We start from the raw sequence: 19,754 nt of genomic DNA on the forward strand, positions 1-19,754 counted from the left end.
AGTGACATTACGCAATGACTTGAGTTGAGCTGTGATAGAAGTTAAAACGTTGGAGTTATCGATTGTCTTCAAAGATGTTGAAATAAGGTTTGATCTCATATCCATGGACCCCCATGCTCCTTTACTACATGTAGAGCATTGGTATAGGCCTTGAACTACCAACTGTAACACGAACTCGTGCAAGAAACATAAATAAACGGTGATAAAGACAGGGATAAAAAAAAACAGAGATAACAACAGGGATAAAAACAGGGGTAACAACAGGGATAAAAACAGAGATAAAAACAGGGATAACAACAGGGGTAACAACTACTAACAACAGGGATAAAAACAGGGGTAACAACAGGGATAAAAACAGGGGTAACAACAGGGATAAAAACAGAGATAAAAACAGGGATAACAACAGGGGTAACAACTACTAACAACAGGGATAAAAACAGGGGTAACAACAGGGATAAAAACAGGGGTAACAACAGGGATAAAAACAGGGGTAACAACAGGGATAAAACAGGGGTAACAACAGGGATTAAAACACAGGGATAAAAACAGGGGTAACAACAGGGATAAAAAAAACACAGGAATAAAAAACAGGAATGTAGATGATTTATGAAGTACCATCAAATTGTCTTGGAGAGGAATGAGTTTGTCAGGACGCAAACAGCAAGATTTTGTGTATAAATGGACCACCAAGAACTACGTTTAAATGTGACACTCAAATACTCGGCCACCTTCCCTTACAATATAATCTTATCAGAATCGGCCCTAGCAATGCGCGAAGCCCTGTACGAGTATCATATCAGGGCCTCGAATGCGTGTACGATCGGCTAACGATGACAAAAGATTCTCTTTTTCGCTGGGCCAACATAAGGTGCGGGGTCTAGGGTGGTTGCACGACTCGCCACCACCTAAGGCTGACCCTGATCTTGTAAGTTGTAGGATTGATGTGAGAGGTTCAGACCTATATAGACTGGACTAGGCTAAAATGTTACCAATCGCGAGTTTGTCGACTATTTGGATGAGAAATATAACGTTTGTATATTTCCTATAGGAAATAAAAAAGATTCGACGAGATTTTAATGTCTAGATCTAATTCTACCCTCTTTATACTTTTTTTTTTCAAAATGACTCATTACAAAAGGTTAACTCTTGATCTTTGCAGTGTTTGACTCGCGCACGCGACAGCGAATGTGTGAACCTTACCCTATAAGACTAAACTTCAGATCTAGACTATTAGAAGCGATGTTACAATGTCAGCCTTACTATCTCACAATCTTCCTGGATGTCTTAAAGAAATAAAATGTATAGCTTCTTCTATTTAATATATGTATATCGGGACTATATGAATAGTGTTTCATTTAGATTTTTAAAACAGAACATTTCAGGTTTCCTTTCGGTGAAGAGCGAGTTCACAGATTCATTAAAGACCATTTAGTTTTCCCTGCCGATTTAGATCGCATATTTAAATGAGCGCATTCAGATTGCGTCGTTGATCAATCTATTTCTATATCTACAGTGCGAGAAGACGTTCTAATGGATAGCACATAGATTTTTATGATATATAATGAGACTATAAGTAGAACTAAATACTTACCATCCGAGAATGCGATAGCTGAATCATCGGTATCAAAGAAAAACCTGTCCCCATACTTGAGATTGTAGAACTGGGTTCCCAGAATGCAGCTCAATGTTGGGCCAACCATGGCCCCCCTCAATGGACGTTCATGCACTAGCCCAGTGAACAGATCTATGTCGTCAACTGACCTATTCGTAAAGAACATGTCTTATGTACAGCCTGACTTATACGTAGAGAACAAGTGTTATAATACAGTCTGACCTATACATAGAGACCATGACTTATATACAGCCTGAAAAATAGCTCAAAGTTATTGTAAATGAATGCGCACAAATATTTTATTTTAAAAAATCTACATTTTATTGTATGTAATATAGGCGACATAGTTACGAGCATAGCTAATCCACTGTCACGTAATTATCTTATCTTATAAATACAGACGTTACTTAAAAAAAAAAAAGATGATTACGTCCTACGCGTCATGCATCTAGTCATGCATCTAGTTATGCATGTTAACCAATGACTTAAATTTTGCCAAGTCATTGGTTTTCCTGGCTGGCTCACGCAACCCAATCCATGCTCTAATTTACGTGGCAAGGTCTCATAGTTCGTAAATACGATCTTCCAGTACATCAGCTTGGAGTAAATACGATAACTGGCTCATACTGAAAAGTAGACTCATCAAATTTCCTTAATCTATCTTCTATATATATAATTATCTTCGTGGCCTCATCATGCGGCGCACCACGCACGCACGCACGCCGACACTCTAACCCTAAAAAGTCATGGAAAGATAACTCTTTTATTTCTGCAAGCCGGACTAGAGCTACACTTTCTCAGTCTGCCCCTTCTTCTTTTTTCCTGGTACAGTTCCCTGAAGGAAGTTCTTTGCGAGCCCTGATGACCTCAGAGAGCAGCCTAGGCTTACCCTAATAAAGTAAAATCAGCTTTAGACTGATCAGAGACAATATGCACACATTTTTTTTTGGGGGGGGGGGGGCAGAAAACAAAACTTGGAGAGTTGATTTCCATAATACAGAAAATTGGGAGGACGTAACTATAGCGGCGACAGATAGCGAGGCTCAGAAAAGAAAAGAGGGGGGGGGGGGAAGAGAACAAGTAAACTTCTCACTAAATAACTGTGTATGCTACGCCGCGGGTCGGCTCGCAAAATAGATTTCGAGTTATTTCTCAAGTGCAAGAGAAGCTAAATTGAGTAAAGCTTCATTATACCAGGGGAAGATAATAAGTCGGATTAGTGAGTTGATCGAAAGAAGTTCTACTTTTGTTATTGTACTATCAAAATTAAAATGATATTGTATGTCTTTATTGTTTTTATTCAATATCTCCCTGATTTTAATGTGAGAATTTCCATGTTTTATTATTTAAAGAGGATTTCATACTTAAATAAGTATCTAGTCATTTATCTAATACCAACTAATTGAACCATAATCCCTTCATAACAGAGGACAAGTCATGTGACAGAATGATCAAAATACCAAAGACCGACGGATAGACGAGCACTTGAAAAGGTAATTAGGCCTAGATATATTTTTAGCGGCCCCCGTAAGGGGAAAAAGCCGCTATTAGGTTTGTGCAAAATGTCCGTCTGTCCGTCTGTCACACTCAGATCTCGAAAACTAGAAGAGATATGAAAAATATTATTTCATCATTAAATGCGGCTTGAAAAGTTTAGGTGCAACGGCTACTTTTGGTTTTCTAAAAGCAAACCGTTTAATTTATAAAATTAATTATGCAAGTGATTTTTTCATAAAAATACACCAATTCTAAAACAATTACGTAAATGTAAGGGAGGCAATGTTACAATATGCTAACAAAGATGGACAATTTTTGTGTATTTTCAGTATCACTAAGTCAAATATATTTTTAAAATGTACAGGAAATGTTTACAACAAATATAAATAATAGTTAACGATGTTTTTTCTGGTCAACTAGCTGCTAAAATTAAAAGAAACATTTCTGTTTGTTTATAAAGGCTAATAATGCATTTGGTATGTAAATATCACGCACATTTTTTTTAATGGACTTTTTATGCAACGATTTTCGTGCAGTAGCGTAACGTCGCTACATGACCAGGTGCTAAACCAATTCCTTAAACTTTTTTAAAAAATCAGATTTTATTTATTTTTTCTTTAGTGCCCCCATCCGAATAAAAGAAGATTATTTTTGTGCGTTTTGTCTGTTGGTCGGTCTGTCCGTCACGATTAGATTAAAAAAAACTAGAACTCTAAAAGCTATTGAAAATCTGACTTACACTTCAATGTTCCTCCCGTAACATCTCAATAGTTTTAAGTATCTAAAAATTGATTGTTCCGGATTTTTTTGTGCAAAACTAATCAACCCCAATAAATGTTTGTTTGCTCTTCTAATTTATATTACATTCAATTTCCATGCTTAAACGTTGCAAAAACACATTATCAATAATATGTTGTTCCGTTTTTTATGTAAATAGCATATTAATGCTAAATCAAAATCTCTATACTGACTTATATTTCATTAAGTGTAAAAATGTTCCGGATATTGTTTTATAAAACATGAAGTATGCCTAAAGATTGTTTGAAATCGCATAATTTACTAATATTATACTTATATTATTTGACAATGCGTCACTATAATTTGGTTATCAATATCAAATTGTTCCGTATTTTCATCTTTAAACAAATTTTAAAAATATCGACAATAGGTTGTTCAGGGCTTTAAAAAAAAGTAATTTACTAGAATTGATTACTGAAAATTACTTTTTAGACATTTAATTTTTTTGCTAAAACATAACATAGAAGTTTTGTAATCGATAAAGAAAGTTCCGAATTTTGTTTCTTACAAATCGTCGCCAGAAATTTCCGAATTTATTTAAAAATCTACTAACGCCAAATAATTGTTTGAACTCCCTCTTCTAATTAATAAACAAATAATCTTCTCATTTACGAAATAATGTTTTTACGGATTTTTTATGAAAAATATTTTAACTCACTACTCTCTTACATTACATTTAACTTTCTACCTAAAACATTAAAAAATCTAATTATCGTTAATATTATGTTCCGATTTTTAAGGAAAACAGAATCCAAACACCAAAGTAAGGTATGAATATCTCTCCACATGGCTGTAGTACATCTAATTTTTATACGAGACCATCCAAAAAATTTAATTAACGGTATTTCATTTATCTGAAATTCTCTTTTTCTTTTACTATTTATACAAACATCCGGAACAATCTATTATAAACTTTTCAATTGTGTTCATACCTAAAAATTATTGCGATGTTTTGAAACGTAGAATAAAGGTTAATCAATTTTTTATAACTTTTAGTTGTTGTTTTTTTTTATATCAAGATGACGGACAAAACGCAAAAACAATGCGGCTTTGATCCTTTTTAAATAAATTCTATTAGAACTCAGTGCACCAATGTCTATGAACCCTCGTTAAATATCTCGTGTAAATAAAGACATTTTTTTATGGTACCGGTACTAGCCTATTGTGAGGTAATGGAATTTTTTTCTTTGACGTCATATGAATGGACTCTTTAAATGTAATGTTAAAAGAACGCACTCGGTGCACCAATGTCTATTAACCCTCGAAAAATTGCTTGTATTAATAAAAACATATTTTAGTCTAACTAAGCCGTGTGACGTAGTGTTTTTTTTTTCCTTTGACGTCATATGGAATGAATTCTTTAAAAGAAATGCTAAAAGAACGCACTCGGTGCACCAATGTCTATAAACACTCGATAAATGGCTCGTAATGATGAAGGCAATTTTTATTCTAGCTAGGCCGTGTGACGTAGTGTTTTTTTTTTCCTTTGACGTCATATGGAATGAATTCTTTAAATGAAATGCTAAAAGAACGCACTCGGTGCACCAAAGTCAATGAACACTCGGATAAATGGCTCGTATCGATGAAGGCGATTTTTAGTCTAGCTAGGCCGTGTGACGTAGTGTTTTTTTTTCCTCTGACGTTATATGGAATTAATTCTTCAAATGAAAAAAGAACTCGGTATAGTAATGTTTATTAAGCCTCGTTATGTGACTCGCGTTTAAAAAAGGAATGATATCTTGATTTAGATCTAATCTAGATTTTTTAAACTAGATCTAGATTTTTATTACAGTATATCTAGATCTGGATTTACATTCTAATTAAAATTATTTTAGAGTCTATATCTAGAATTTCTAGATCCAGTTTAGACTAAAATAGACTACATTAGGATGTAGAATTTCAATTTCTAAACTTAAAGTGTAAAAAAAAGTGTAGATTTTCATTTCCAAACGTTTTGATCAATATTGTAATGTTTTAATATACTAAAACTAATCTACTATTTTTTTATTTAATTTAAATTTAAATTTACGGCAAATGAATCTTTGAAACATTGTTACTTTTGACCATCGGATGGCTGCCTGGTCGTGCGGTTTTCGCGCTAGACTGTCGTTCAGATTTATGGATGGTCCAGGGTTCAAACCCTCCCCGCTCCCATCCCCCGTCGTTCTGCGGGAGGTTTGGACTAGGAAGTAATTATCTTCAACTCTGAAGGAACATCCAAAACATGTAAAACATTTTACATCAAAATTAAATCACTTCTTGAATATTATTTGCGAATATGCAGGTCCGACAGGGATCCGACTTCGACGGGGGCCGCCTCTGAGTTTGTGTAACACAAACTCTCTTTGTAATCTTGTTAAATATTGAGAAAGACATTCAATAATCAAACAGAAAACAAATTAAACGTATACATTGATCCCATACTTGTAAACTCTTGCCAGCTGAGCAGCATAAGGTCCGAGAGCCTCGGTGTCGTCAAAGTCTACAATTGGACGAAGACCACACACTTTCCTGTAATCTCTGTATGGAGGAATTCCGTGGTCCCTGCCTCTTTGGAGGTTCAAAGAGACCAGGTCAAGGCCGCGACCCTTTGGTGCGGCAGGAGGCTCAAACAAATGGTTGGTGATCTCCTCAACTGAGTTTTGAAAAAAAATTAACTTAAAATGAAGGGAGATCCTTAGAGTTGAAATCGAAATATTTTGAGTTCGTTTGTTTGTCAAGTACCCTAAATGTCTAAATGTGCTCTAGCAGTGTTTGGGTTTAAATGGAGGTATTAGGTCAAGTGGCCATTCAACCATTTTTACTCCAGCTTTTATCTATTTAGAGGCGCGGTGGCTGAGCGGTAAAGCGCTTTGCTTCCAAACCGGGGTCTTGGGTTCGAACCTTGGTGAAGAATTAATCACAGTTAACCTTATGACACACTGTGATCGGTCTTAGCCTCTCGTCCAGCCTACACGCCTGAGGGTATCAAGGAGCACAATGGCTATAGGGCCCCATGATAACCTTCGGAACATTGTCGAAACAAAAAGCAAGGTAGGAATGTACGACCATATCACGTGACTTTTCTGCAGGGGACAGTACCAGGCTAAGGAAGGAGAGGCAGACAAGGGAAGCAACAAGAAGACAAGTTCAAGAAATGCATTGACCATTCAAAGAAGCGTTCTCTGATCCTTGAAACAGAGAGAGGTAGATCAACAGATCCTGTACCACGCCGCAACGGTCCAATAGATTTACTGACTGAACAAAAACGTTCATACTTAAGGCTCTGTTTTTTTTTTTTTTTTTTTTTGTTGTTGTTAGCATAGTTATTATTTTCAGCGCAAATTATAGGCCTACATATTTGACTTCGTAGCCTATGGATTTCAGGAATGGATTCTTCACAATGATCCTCAAACATCGTAGCCTATATCTTTAATAAAATTATCTGGATAAGTTAAGTAACAATCAAAAGTCTAAAATATAAGTATAGTTACCAAAATTTCTGTCAACACTCTCCGACATTACTCTGCTAACTCCAGCTATTCCGGCTATCAGGTCGTCAAGGTTTTCCAGTACCTCCGCTGGCCTAAATACAAATGATTAACTTACAAATCCAGTTTTCAATCAAAATCTTATTTTTAAGTTTGTTGTTGTTATTTTTTTTTTTAAAAAAAAAAAGGAAACCTCAGAATTTGCGCTATTCAGTTTTAGCTTTATCATCATAGGAATCCTTGGGCCTATTTTTGTTATTAAGAATCAAAATGAGTTACCAGGTTCAAAATACAAATTCTGTAAATTGAAAGTCAATTTAAATATTTGACTATTGTTTTAAATATATTTTTAAGTAAATGCTTAATAAGCTTACAAAAAGATAGAAAACATGTTTTAATAAGGTACTTTGCGTAATATATTATGTCAACTAAATTAATAGAAAACAAGATTGCTAAGAGAGTTTGTATTACGACAAGCTCAGAGGTGGCCCTCATCGGATCCGCCAATGGGCAATGAATATTTAAGCAACACATTTTTATTATTTGTTTCAATTTGTTCGTGTCCTCTCCTTTGTTATTATCCAAAGTAATAGAATTTCAAAGCACCTTTCGGCGTTACTTGTAACTTTAAAAAAACAAACTGAATAATCTAGAATGAGTCTTTTGTAATATATCAGAAGATCGATTTCAGATAATCTTTTAGTATCTTTTTAAATTTAAAAAATGAACAGCTTATTGTCGATAGTGAGATTTGTGCTTTTGTACATTTATTTATTTGTTTCTAAAAGGAGAAATCAGCTTTTAAATATTTTTTATATATTTTTTTTTTAATCTGATTGTGACAGGTGACATACAGAAAGATAAAGCTAATAGAGGCCTTCCATTTCATCATACTTGGGCTTATGAAAAGAAAAAAAAAGATTATTTAAAGCTTTCTACTTTTTTTTTTGGGGGGGGGGGGGAGTTCAACATAGTTCTCAGCACAAGCTATTTTACATTTTGGGAAAAAAAGTTCTTTTTCGTGCTGCTTTTACCAACAGAGAATTCCACTGCCCTCCTTGAGTTTCGAACTCATTCATGACAAGGTTCGATCAATTGTATTTTGGAAAGTAGCTTAACTTAGACTCATAAATTGTAGACTTTTAATAATTTAAAGATATTTGTATTGTTAGAACCAAATCTACCTCAAGTTGGCCTAAACTCAATCAATAAAATCGTAAAAACGTAAACATGTACGCAAAGATTAAAGAATCCATCAATAGAATCAGTGGCGTAACTAAGGGGGGGGATGGGGGGGGGAGAATTTTAAAATCCCCCCGGGCCCCCACCTAGGGGGGGCCCCCAAATGGGTGTCCGAAATTTATTTGTAAATATATAAATTAATATATTTGATTGACAAATAGTGTCAACGGGTGTCTTTTATTATCAACATTTATGGATTAAATTTATCACAAAGACTAAACCTAGATATTTTAAAAATATTTTTGCCGCAGAGATCAATTTTTAAAAATCAAAGCGATCTCCTATTTTAAATTTTGTTGCCACGAATAAAACTGCATGATATACAGCGAATTCCAGGTATCTTGTTACCTTTACTAATAATAGATCTAAATGGCGAGTATTATATGGCTAAACTAATTAACCTTGAAGCAAAATTTACAGAATCGAGTATAACTAAAAGTTATTCTTAATGCTAAAATTGTCCATTATTCGGGTTTGGCGTCTATAATTTCAGAATTAAACTTCACACTCGAGTTATTACCCCTCTATTCATCTTTCCTCAATCCAATGAAAACTCTCTCTTTTTATTTACATCTAATGATCTAATCCTTTTGCTTTCGCACAAAACATAAACAAAAAATAATGACGTAATATCATATAATATTAATACATCCTTCCTATTGAAGTTATTATCACACCCTTCCTTTTAAAGTTCTTAATAGTGATATCTACTAGCAGGGCCGGCCCTAGCATTTGCGGGGCCCTATGCGAAACGGATCGCGCGGGGCCTAGTCTGGGTAGGGATAAGCATAATGTCAAAATTATTTTTTTTTTGAATTAGAAAATAGGCCTACTTTCGTCTTTGCAATAAATTTTTATCAAATGAAAGCTCGCAATGCCACTTTTATTTATTGGTACCCCAAAATGTCAATTTCGTCTATTCTTCAGGAGATTTGAATAAATTCAAAAAAAGTTCAGGACTTTATCGTATATTTTGCCTTTTCATGAGATTTCCTGGAGGCCCTGAAAAATCAGGAGGTCGCGAAAACCCTGTTATTTTATATACGTTATAATTGTTTAATTTAATAAAGTACACTTGGAATTAGCGCGGGGCCTATGAAAGCGCGGCGCCCACTGCGACCGGCACTGTCTACTAGGAACTTTAACAATTCGTCCACTTCTGGTTGTCTTGACTGAACAAGTTCTCTAGATGTTGGTCTATAACTGTCTGTTTCGTTTGTTCCAACAGTTTGCAGTTCATTGTCTTCATCGGTATCATAGTACCCAGAGATTTCTTCATCGAAACTCTTATTCAAAAAGCGTTGATTTCTTCTGTATGTTTTTCCATCGTTTGTCTTTATGATGTAAGATCTGGGTGCTGAATGTTTTTTTTTATGACAACTGCTTTCTGCTATGTTTGACCTAGACGAACTCTCCGACAGAATAATCTTTAGGTAGTCTTGCTTTTACATCGTATTTCACTTTGCTTTTCATCTGTTGTTCGTTGAGTAATGTCTCTGCATTTTGAGCTACCGATGGTTTCAATAGTTTGTGATCAGTTGGAATGATTCCCTGAGTCTTCTACTCGTCAGCAGTTGTGATGGTGAATACGGCAGTCCACTTATCGGAGTATTTCTATACTCGAGCATAACGAGATATGGATCTTTCCCACTTTTGTATACTCTGAATCCTTTTGCTTTCGCACAAAACATAAACAACCAACAATGACGTAATGCCATATAATATTACCACAGAACCTTCTTCATGCAGTAAAAAATGTAAGAATTTTTTGCCTATCTGGAATTCTGGTCAAAGCTCCTGTGCCCAATTAATATAGTTCGGAAGAAACTACAAAAGTCTGGACTGCATATACGGGAATCTGCTAAAGAAATTAGTACCCTTTCATGCTTTCTGCAAAATGATGAGAAACTGACAAAAACCCAATCCATCAAAAAAGCAAAAGAATGTAGTGAATACTATGGATTCCCTGTAATCAAAACAACCATATGAAAGAAAAGACTTGATGGGAAGTTGAGTTCTAATGTAGGACTGTCAATACAACTGCAATTCAAACGTGTTGCGACAGAAGTGCTGGACAGATTTCATATGGAGATGAAGGGCAGATTCCAAGGCTGGAAAGAAAATGGATACCTTTGGGTTTCTTCTTGAACCAAGACACCTGTTAGAAGACACGCTTATGACAAACTGTGCTGGAAAATCGCTTTTTCAATGATGTCATTGATGCACGAGCACTTTTCATCAACAAACAGTAATACAATCACCAATAGACATATTGAGGAAACAGGCTTCATATGGGAATTACGTGTGCTCAGACTTTGCAACCTCCTCCGAATACCGCTAACTCAGGCCACTTCCATTACGTCATGTGAGAGATCATTCTCAAAGCTCAAGTTCATCAAAAAGTATCTCAGGAGCACAATGACGCAAGAAAGGCTTATCATGGTTTTAATGTCAGTGAAGTCACAAATACTAGAAAGTATCGATGTAGTTGATGTTATAGATGTCTTTGCTGCACGACGTGAAGCGATATCAATTTAGATTTGTCACTTGTGCATTATTTAACTAATAAACAACGGTATTATTCATTAAAAGAGTCTTGATGATTACTTTTTGTTAAGTTTACTGATATACTGAACCAATTTGATTTGGGGCTTATATATTTTTGCGTACATTATCTCATGTCATATGTCGAATGTCAAAATGCAAGGGGCCCCACAAAGAGGTCAATCCCCCCGGGCCCCCAAATCCCTAGTTACGCCCCTGAATAGAATGTCTAGACTACATTTGAAAGTAGAATTCTAGATCTAGATCTTTAGACTGTCTTGATCTAGAACTCTATATATTGATCTAGTCCTAGATTTAGATCCCAGCTCCCATCACCTCATTGTGGCGCCTCCATTGGAAACGCCCCGCCTATGGAAGTGGGAAGGCTAAGAAAGAGGGCTAACACAGCCTTCGTCTGAGATCATGGGAAGCCAATTCGAAACCTTTTGTCAATGCACTATAAGCCTGCAACCGTGACTTTGCACGGAGAAACGTAGCCCAGTTAGAAGCATTGAGTCTATGGAGCCCATGGCTTTCTGAGTGATCATAACAACATTTTAAGACATGAAATTAAATTGAATCTTAAAGTTCATTTAACAGACTCGAGGAAAAAATAAGCAGGTTAATATTTTATCACACCAGGATACTCTTTTTTGGGATTATTCCATTTTTTTCCAATGAAAAATAATATAAACACTCTAGTTGAAAGGGACCAATGAAATGAAACTTGAGAACTGCTGGTCGCCTGGCTAGAAATGGTAAAGTTTTTTTTGTTTTCCTCATTGAAAAACAAACAGAAAGTTTTCTTAGTCTGCACACACATTTCAGTTTTTACTAGTCAAAATTTTAGTTTCGAAATTTTTTTATGTTCTGTGACATGAATTAGATTCCCCCCCCCCCCCCATCTCAACGACGCTCCTAGTCTGCCTTGCGGGAAATCCGCCCCTAAGGGAAACCACATGCTCTTGATTTGAATGTTGCCTTAAGTTCATTGTGAGCTACGGCGGGTTTTTTAAAATCCTAACCATTTTACAAGAGCTGATTAAATCTTTGAAGCCCTGACTCACATGGAGCTTGATGATGATGGTCAATAATTGTAAACTGACCTGTTGAAAAGTTTTCTGAGTAAAACTTTTCTGCTACCAATGGGAAGTACTTCGGGGATGAGGGAGTGACCAAATCTCATGGCTGCCGTGGCGAACTCGTTGAGAATCCTGGGGTCGACCTCGGGGATAAGCGTGGTGCGTCCAGTCTTAGATGTCAGCTTAAGCTTGCTGGCCTCTGTCCCTAGGATGATGGGCAGCCATTCGTTGTAGGTTATGACTTGCTGTAAGGCTGAAGACATAGCAATGTGGTTATTAAAGGTTGATATTTAAACTTCGACAACAGAGATGTGGTCAATGGTTTGGGTACTAATCGTATAAGAAAGTTAATAGGTGACGTTGTTTGTTTTGTAAAATGTTTTACATGTTTCGGATGTTCCTTCAGAGTTGAAGATAATTTACTTCCTAGTCCAAACCTCCCGCAGGACGACGGGGGATGGGTGCGGGCAGGATTTGAACCCTCGACCATCGATAAATCCGAATGACAGTCCAGCGCGCAAACCGCAAGACCAGGCAGCCATCCGTCCTTATTAAAAAAAAACGTCTAAGGGATAGTTTTCGATTCTGGAAAGTTTTTTTTTAAATACATTTGGAATTTTTCATTAAATGGAGGTAAATCCATGAGCTTTTAGATAAGCCAAAATTAAAAGTACAAAATTAATACACTTTAGTAAACTTTATATCGAATTATACATATTACTGCGATACATTCCATGACAAAAAATACTTCACGAATCTAAAATGTTTTTGTACTTTAAGAATTATGAATTATAAGATTTTTTAACAATCCATTCTCTTTAAAAATTTAATTCATGCTATTATCAAAGGTAAAAAGTAATCTTAGGGGACAGATGCTGTAAAGCTGAAGGTAAACGAGGGTGTTATGTGGCCAGCACAACGACCAAACGCCTTTACTTTCCTAACTTATGACACGTATGTCTTTTCCAGGACTCAAACTCGGGACTCCTCGGTTCCGAAAACAAAAGCTTCACCACCCACCCACCACGCCCTACAGTGAAGTCTGCTATCATTGTTTTTACCTCCAATTATCTTTCTGGTCAGTTGAAATATTTCTTCGTTGGAGTCAGCAGGTCTGACAGATCTCAGTTCCTTGGCAAGAGAATTGTGTGCCCTAAGCCAAATAGTGTGCATGGCGCCCAAGCCTGGCTGTACATTCACACGATGATCCCCTGACAGAAAAACAAAAAATTTTACATTTTGATAAACTTCCAAAAGCAGCTTACCGGACAGTTAAGTCAAATAGAATTATTTTTTATGACTAGTTCTGATAATAATTTATTGTAGTAGTTGTGTAGGATAATGAAAACATCATAGATTTTTTAAATTTATCTAATGATTTTATATTTGTCTTAAGATTTTATATTTATAGAACATTGATTTTTATATTTATTAATATATCGATTTTTATATTACTTTGGCATTGATTTTTTATTTATAGATCTAGGTCCTTGATTATTATATTTATCGATCATTGATTTCTACATTTATCTGTCATTGATTTTCAGCCCCTTTAGCATGAAGTAATTGCACTAAAAGTGATTCGTTTTTAGACATTCATAGATACTGACGAATATTTAGAAATCCTGACTATATTTTTTTTAAAGTACCTAGTTACCGAGTCTTGTTCGATTGAATCATTAGTCATGGAAAGTTTTGTCAACATTTTTGTAATGCTGAGTATAAATGAGCTACCAATACGAAACATTGCTTGTATTTTCCGTAAGCTCAAAATTACATTGTACAAGGCAACTTGAATAGAAAATCTTTTAAGTGCCCCTACAGTCTACAAAATTGTTGCTCTAGTCAAGTCGTTTCCATGGCAGCATTTTAAGAAGAACTTTCTTTATGCTTTGTATTCATTATGGATTTTGTTTTGCTCACCTGACAAGAAGCAGTAGTCGTTAGTCCCAGGTCTCAGAATGCAAGAAGCAGACTCATCCTCTGGTAGAAAAAAGCCTTTCTTAGTTTTCAATAAGATTCCTGTGGACAAATAGTGTACATGTATTGCATAAGTACAAAACGGTAGAACTATTAAAGAGTCGTCTATCAATAGCATTACTTCTGGAGTCTGAGCATTACAATAAAGTGAATGATGTGTTTCAATCAGAGTGACTCCACTTCTATATGTATTTCCTCATTTAACTGGAGAGTTGAATATACTAGAGGCTTTTAAGAAGCTCGCTAATTAGGTTCTGCTTAATTTATATAAAACCTGTAGCCCAGAGCGAGACGGGTCTCCATAAACTAAAAATTGAACAAACCTTATGCAAGTTTATCACAAACAAAGAATTACAACGAGATTAATTCATACGTACTCTCTCCTCTTAAAACTTCAATTATGATAATTTCAATAAATGTAAAATATTATTTTGAAATAAAAATGATTTCTTTAAAAGTACTATATCCTGATATTTTATTGAAGGAAAGAGAGAAGCGCCGCTATTAAAATCCTGCCCAGAGCCTGCGCATACTTCAATCCAGTAATGATACAAATATTCATTTAGAAACCATTTTGAAAAGTTCAAGAGATGGGATCAAATGCATGGGTTAACTTATTATCTCCCTGGAATGAGCCTAAGAGAGGAAACTCTCTGGATAACGCAAGGAGAAAAAAACACAATTTATGCGAAGATACAATGTTTTTGGTTGATTTTAATTCCTTATAATAAGAGGCCTCTTAACAACATATTCCATATCAAAATATGTATGAATTGCAAATGCTACAAAGTTATTGTTCTTGGTGCCAAGATGCATAGGTGTGAACATTTACAACTGACTAATATTTATTTCATTTATATTTGAGAAGTTCGCTTTGTTTGTTTTGCAAGATGTACACCAGGAAATAAAGTTACTTCAATACTATTCATCTGTTACCTGTGCCGTCTCTCAATCTTGTTGCTAGTTCCTCTGTTGAACCATAGATCTGAGAGCCGTCAACAAACGAAGTCAGAGAGTTGACTTGTTCTCTGGGGTTTAACAAACCTTAGGAAATAGACGAATAACATGTAGAAAGTGGCTACGCATTCAGCTGTCGATGTCTGTGATCGAGTATTGTTTACAAGACTGTTTAGTTAGGATGTTAGGCCGATTAAATATTGTAGTCGACCTATTATAACTTGAATGTGCTAGCCAAATACCTCCTGCTCAACTTTCAAATGAAAGCTACTCAGTTTGACCTGCCCTATGAACCTTGAGATCTAGAAAAGTGTTTAAACTGTATTCCCTACTTACATCCGTCTCGATCAGTGGCTCCAACAGACCGAATAAACTCCATGCAGCTGCCTGCAAAGTTGACCTCATGACATGGTAACAGGATTGGGAAGCAGTTGCTAGGCAAAACGAAACAGTTTGACAAATTTGTTTTTTGGTAAACGTGTTTAAAATATTGTTCTATTCATTCAATCAGACAATCAAGTTGTTCTAATCCTTCAACCATACAATCATGTTGTTCTATTCATTCAATCAAGCAATCATGCTGTTCTATTCATTCAATCAGGCAATCAAGTTGTTCTATTCATTCAATCAAGCAATCATGCTGTTCTATTCATTCAATCAGTCAATCATGTTGTTTTATTCATTCAATCAAGCAATCATGTTGTTCTATTCATTCAATCAAGCAATCATGTTGTTCTATTCATTCAATCAAGCAATCATGCTGTTCTATTCATTCAATCAGTCAATCTTGTTGTTCTATTCATTCAATCAAGCAATCATGTTGTTCTATTCATTCAATCAAGCAATCATGCTGTTCTATTCATTCAATCAGTCAATCTTGTTGTTCTATTCATTCAATCAAGCAATCATGTTGTTCTATTCATTCAATCAGTCAATCATGTTGTTCTATTCATTCAATCAGTCAATCATGTTGTTCTATTCATTCAATCAAGCAATCATGCTGTTCTATTCATTCAATCAGTCAATCATGTTGTTCTATTCATTCAATCAAGCAATCATGTTGTTCCATTCATTCAATCAAGCAATCAAGTTGTTCTATTCATTCAATCAAGCAATCATGTTTTTCTATTCATTCAATCAAGAAATCATGTTGTTCTATTCATTCAATCCGGCAATCTTGTAATCTTTCACATTTGTTAGCTCTTCGCATCCGTTTAGACTGAGTGCTAGTGCCATTCTGGTTCGAACTAAAACTACTCACGGGTTGGTCTCACCAGTAGGTAGAGTCCCATTGGGTCCACAACATTTGACCGGTCCATTGGCATCTGGCAAACATCAAAATTACGTGAGCATCAAAGTCATTCTTTTTGGCGTCTGTGTTTGTATATGAGTGTAAGAGAGACCAATTTATTATGTATATTTTTTTTCCATCACATAATTTCTTTCCCAAATGAATGCTATTAAAAATGTATCTATTTACCGACGTTTTATAATTGAACGTAGAAACGTGCTATAGATAGGTGTGTAAGGGGGGAGCCTTGGGGAGAGTATAGAAAGGGGTGGGCTTGTCATGATAATATAAATTGAAAAATAAATTTGAGCCTGTGTAATTGTTCTACTTGAGTATTTACAGCACGTCATTTTATGTACCAACTTGTTACAACTGGAAACTCTGTGATGTCATGGTCCAGCCACTGACCCCACTGCATAACCATGATTGTCCTTGCTGCAGGATCTGAAGTCGATGGGTGGACGTAGCTGCTGATGGTCCTTGGGTTGGGCAGTGGGTAGCCGTCTTTTCCACGTGTTCTTGGCGAGCCAACATCTTAAGATAAAAAAAAGAAAGTTTTTCAAGTCGCGGGCATTACAAAAATGAAACTCTGAAGAACAACGCTGACCAGTTTATACCATAAGCCTGTAGTAGAAACTTGTTATACCTTAGTGGTCGAAATTTTACGCCTTTGTATGTCTTTTTGTTTTAAGAAAATTTAAACAACAATCATCAATGAAAGCAGGACTGGCCTTAAGTATAGGCAAACTAGGCAGCCGCATAGGGCCTCCAGTTGGTGGGGGGGGGGGCGCTCACACAGGAAAAAAATTGATCAAAACTCAAATATATCAGAACCCGGAGAACCCTATGGCTCTATGTCTACTAGCCTAGCTCTAAGTCTCTTTTATGATTCAAGGCTAATTCCTGAATGTTTAGATCTACTTGTTAGACTACAAATGTTAAAAGACCAGAGTGTTTCTTTCTTATCTCCTCATGAATCGTCCTGAAGCCCATTCGTGCTATCGATGCTTAACATATAAAACGTATTTGTTGATTTAGATCTAGATACAAGAAGGTTTATAATTCGTTGCGTATTTTTCAGTCTTATTTTGTTTTTCTCTTTCATTTGGGGGCCACCCTATTCGCTTCACCTAGGGCCTCCAATTACCTAGGGCCGGCCCTGCTGAAAGAATCCTATAGTTGTACCACTACCAATGTTGCTTATTTACTATACATTACAAACGGATGATGTTTATCTTAAATGCACTTTACATTTTGTAGAAGTGTAGTTGGATACTGTGATGTATTAAGGTGTAATGACTACTTAAAATAATAAGTTAATTCGGTGGAGGGGCGAGAACTATTCCAAAGAGTGAGTGTGTGTGTGGGGGGGGGGGGACAAAATCAAATTATCCGAAATGTTGGACTCAAATTACTTGAGTTCTATTTTCAAACAACATATTTATAATAGTAAGAAATGTTAATATTAAATATGAAAAGAGTTTGGCTAATTGAGGACTTTGCAGTATGTAATGTGTTTCTAAATAGTGTTTCTTTATCATAGAGACAGAAAATCACAGTCCTGTAGGTTGGTATAACAAATATCACAATAGTAAAATTGAATAATTAATTTTGTGTCATAGATGGAAAAATTGTTAATTTAATTCAAAACATGTCAACAATGGTGATTATTATAATTAAAAACAAAACAAAAACCCTAACCCTAACCCAAGGTGTCAAGATGTTCAACTGCTGACACAGACTGTGCGTATTAAAAAAAAGGGAGATAACGATGTTAAATAAATACAAACCGGTGAAGAGATATAAGGGTTATATTTCTTGTATACTTTTTTTTTCACGCTAATAACAATTACAGGATACTTGGTTAATTGATTTGCTGATAACTACAAACTACTTACTGTCGTCGTAAGCAGGAGGCAAGATTCTAGCCACAGGGGTGAAGGACGTCCCCCAGTTCTTGGGATGGTTACAGCTTCCGTCTACAGTCCGATACTTACTGAGTGCGACATCGGTACACAGCTGTAGAGACATTGTGGACATGAATGTTTCGTCATTAGGGACTTATTGTAGATTTTGCTTATGTGTGTAAGGAAGTTTGGTTGTGTGCATTTGCATGTGAATGTGTGTGTCTGTGTAAGTGTTAACAAATTAAAAAATAGTAATAATAAATGTTTTTTTTTAAATGAGTTTATTGTTTTAAAGACATGTATGCAAAGATTACACACATAAAATAAAATAGAGTTTTGATGGATAGCTCCCATAAACTCACTCTATCTACATGACTGTTTGTCTGTTTAACTGGTATAAAGTTTGTACATGTTATTTCTCCCACACCCATTCTCGGATGAAGTTAAAACTTTGCACTATTATTCATTGGTATTGACAAGACATAAATCAATTTTTAAAAAATTACTAATTAGTCAGTTAATTACTGGTAATTAATTATTTTGTTCGATAACCAACAAGGGAAATTAATTCTTCAGTATTTACATATGTGGCCAAATATGTAGGGTTTGGTCCCCGTAGATTATTGTATTCGTTATTTCTACCAAACTCAATCTCAGATCAAGTTGAAACTTTCCACAATGGACCTCATTCACCAATCGTAAACAAACAACATTTAGTCACGTGATCTTATTGATAAAACAATGAAAAAAACTGTCACGTGACAACCATCATGAATTAAACATGAGATCGTAAATTATATAGAGGAGATAGAGCACCACGTGGCTAAATGTTGTTTGTTTACGATTGGTGAATGTGGTCCATTATTTATTTTACTGAACAAGACATTAACCAATTTAAAAAATTAACTAATTGGTCAATTCATCTTTAGATAAATAGTTATTTTTGTTTAATATTGAATAAGGGGCATAAGTTCTATATGATTTAGAGATATAGTTGTACGTGCGGAGCTAATTTTTTTTTTTTTTTTGAAGGATATTTTATATTTAGCTTGTTTAAAATATTGTCGCAGCTCTGCGCTTGTGACCATTTTTATAGTGCACTGTAGAACATTGTTAAACACTGGATATGGACGAACTGTTTAGATGAGAAAGAAGAGAGCGAGAGTTGGCTCCGGCTCAAGTGAGAAAAGAAGAACATGACGTTATGGGCTAGAACTTGGTTCGCTCCGCCCAAAGTTACGAAAGATATCCATCACCAGCAAGATGGGAATCAATGTGGTGTGGTTTGTCAGAGCTGCCTGGTCAGGAGGGTGTCGGAGTAAAGGACATTCCAGATGGTCTGGTAAGGCAACCGTTCTCAGGACATCCAGAGAG

The 19,754-nt window shown here is 35.6% G+C and overlaps 1 protein-coding gene across 1 annotated transcript; it reads right to left on the bottom strand.

The window, feature by feature from the left end:
* Positions 1–1,151: 1,151 nt before the first annotated feature.
* Positions 1,152–18,504, bottom strand: LOC106077858 (peroxidasin-like). The gene is made up of 11 exons (XM_056026295.1): positions 18,372–18,504; positions 16,837–17,007; positions 16,444–16,507; positions 15,519–15,616; positions 15,162–15,269; positions 14,169–14,267; positions 13,307–13,456; positions 12,270–12,498; positions 7,381–7,472; positions 6,332–6,542; positions 1,152–1,761 (listed from the first exon to the last, which is right to left on the bottom strand). The coding sequence occupies exons 1-11, from the start codon at positions 18,502–18,504 to the stop codon at positions 1,491–1,493; spliced, it is 1,626 nt and encodes a 541-aa protein (XP_055882270.1). The 3' UTR covers positions 1,152–1,490.
* Positions 18,505–19,754: the final 1,250 nt, after the last annotated feature.

The sequence above is a fragment of the Biomphalaria glabrata genome, chromosome 4, assembly GCF_947242115.1.
Source record: "Biomphalaria glabrata chromosome 4, xgBioGlab47.1, whole genome shotgun sequence".
NCBI classification, from domain to species: domain Eukaryota; kingdom Metazoa; phylum Mollusca; class Gastropoda; family Planorbidae; genus Biomphalaria; species Biomphalaria glabrata.

Bases quoted from the DNA above. Each gene is read 5' to 3' on its own strand.
- LOC106077858 (XM_056026295.1), bottom strand. From the start codon at position 18,504: ATGTCTCTACAGCTGTGTACCGATGTCGCACTCAGTAAGTATCGGACT. The intron at 13,457-14,168 runs GTGAGCAAAACA...TTTTTCTGTCAG, and splicing joins CGACTACTGCTTCTTGTCAG to GGGATCATCGTGTGAATGTA. The intron at 6,543-7,380 runs GTAACTATACTT...TTCAAAACTCAG, and splicing joins GAGTGTTGACAGAAATTTTG to TTGAGGAGATCACCAACCAT.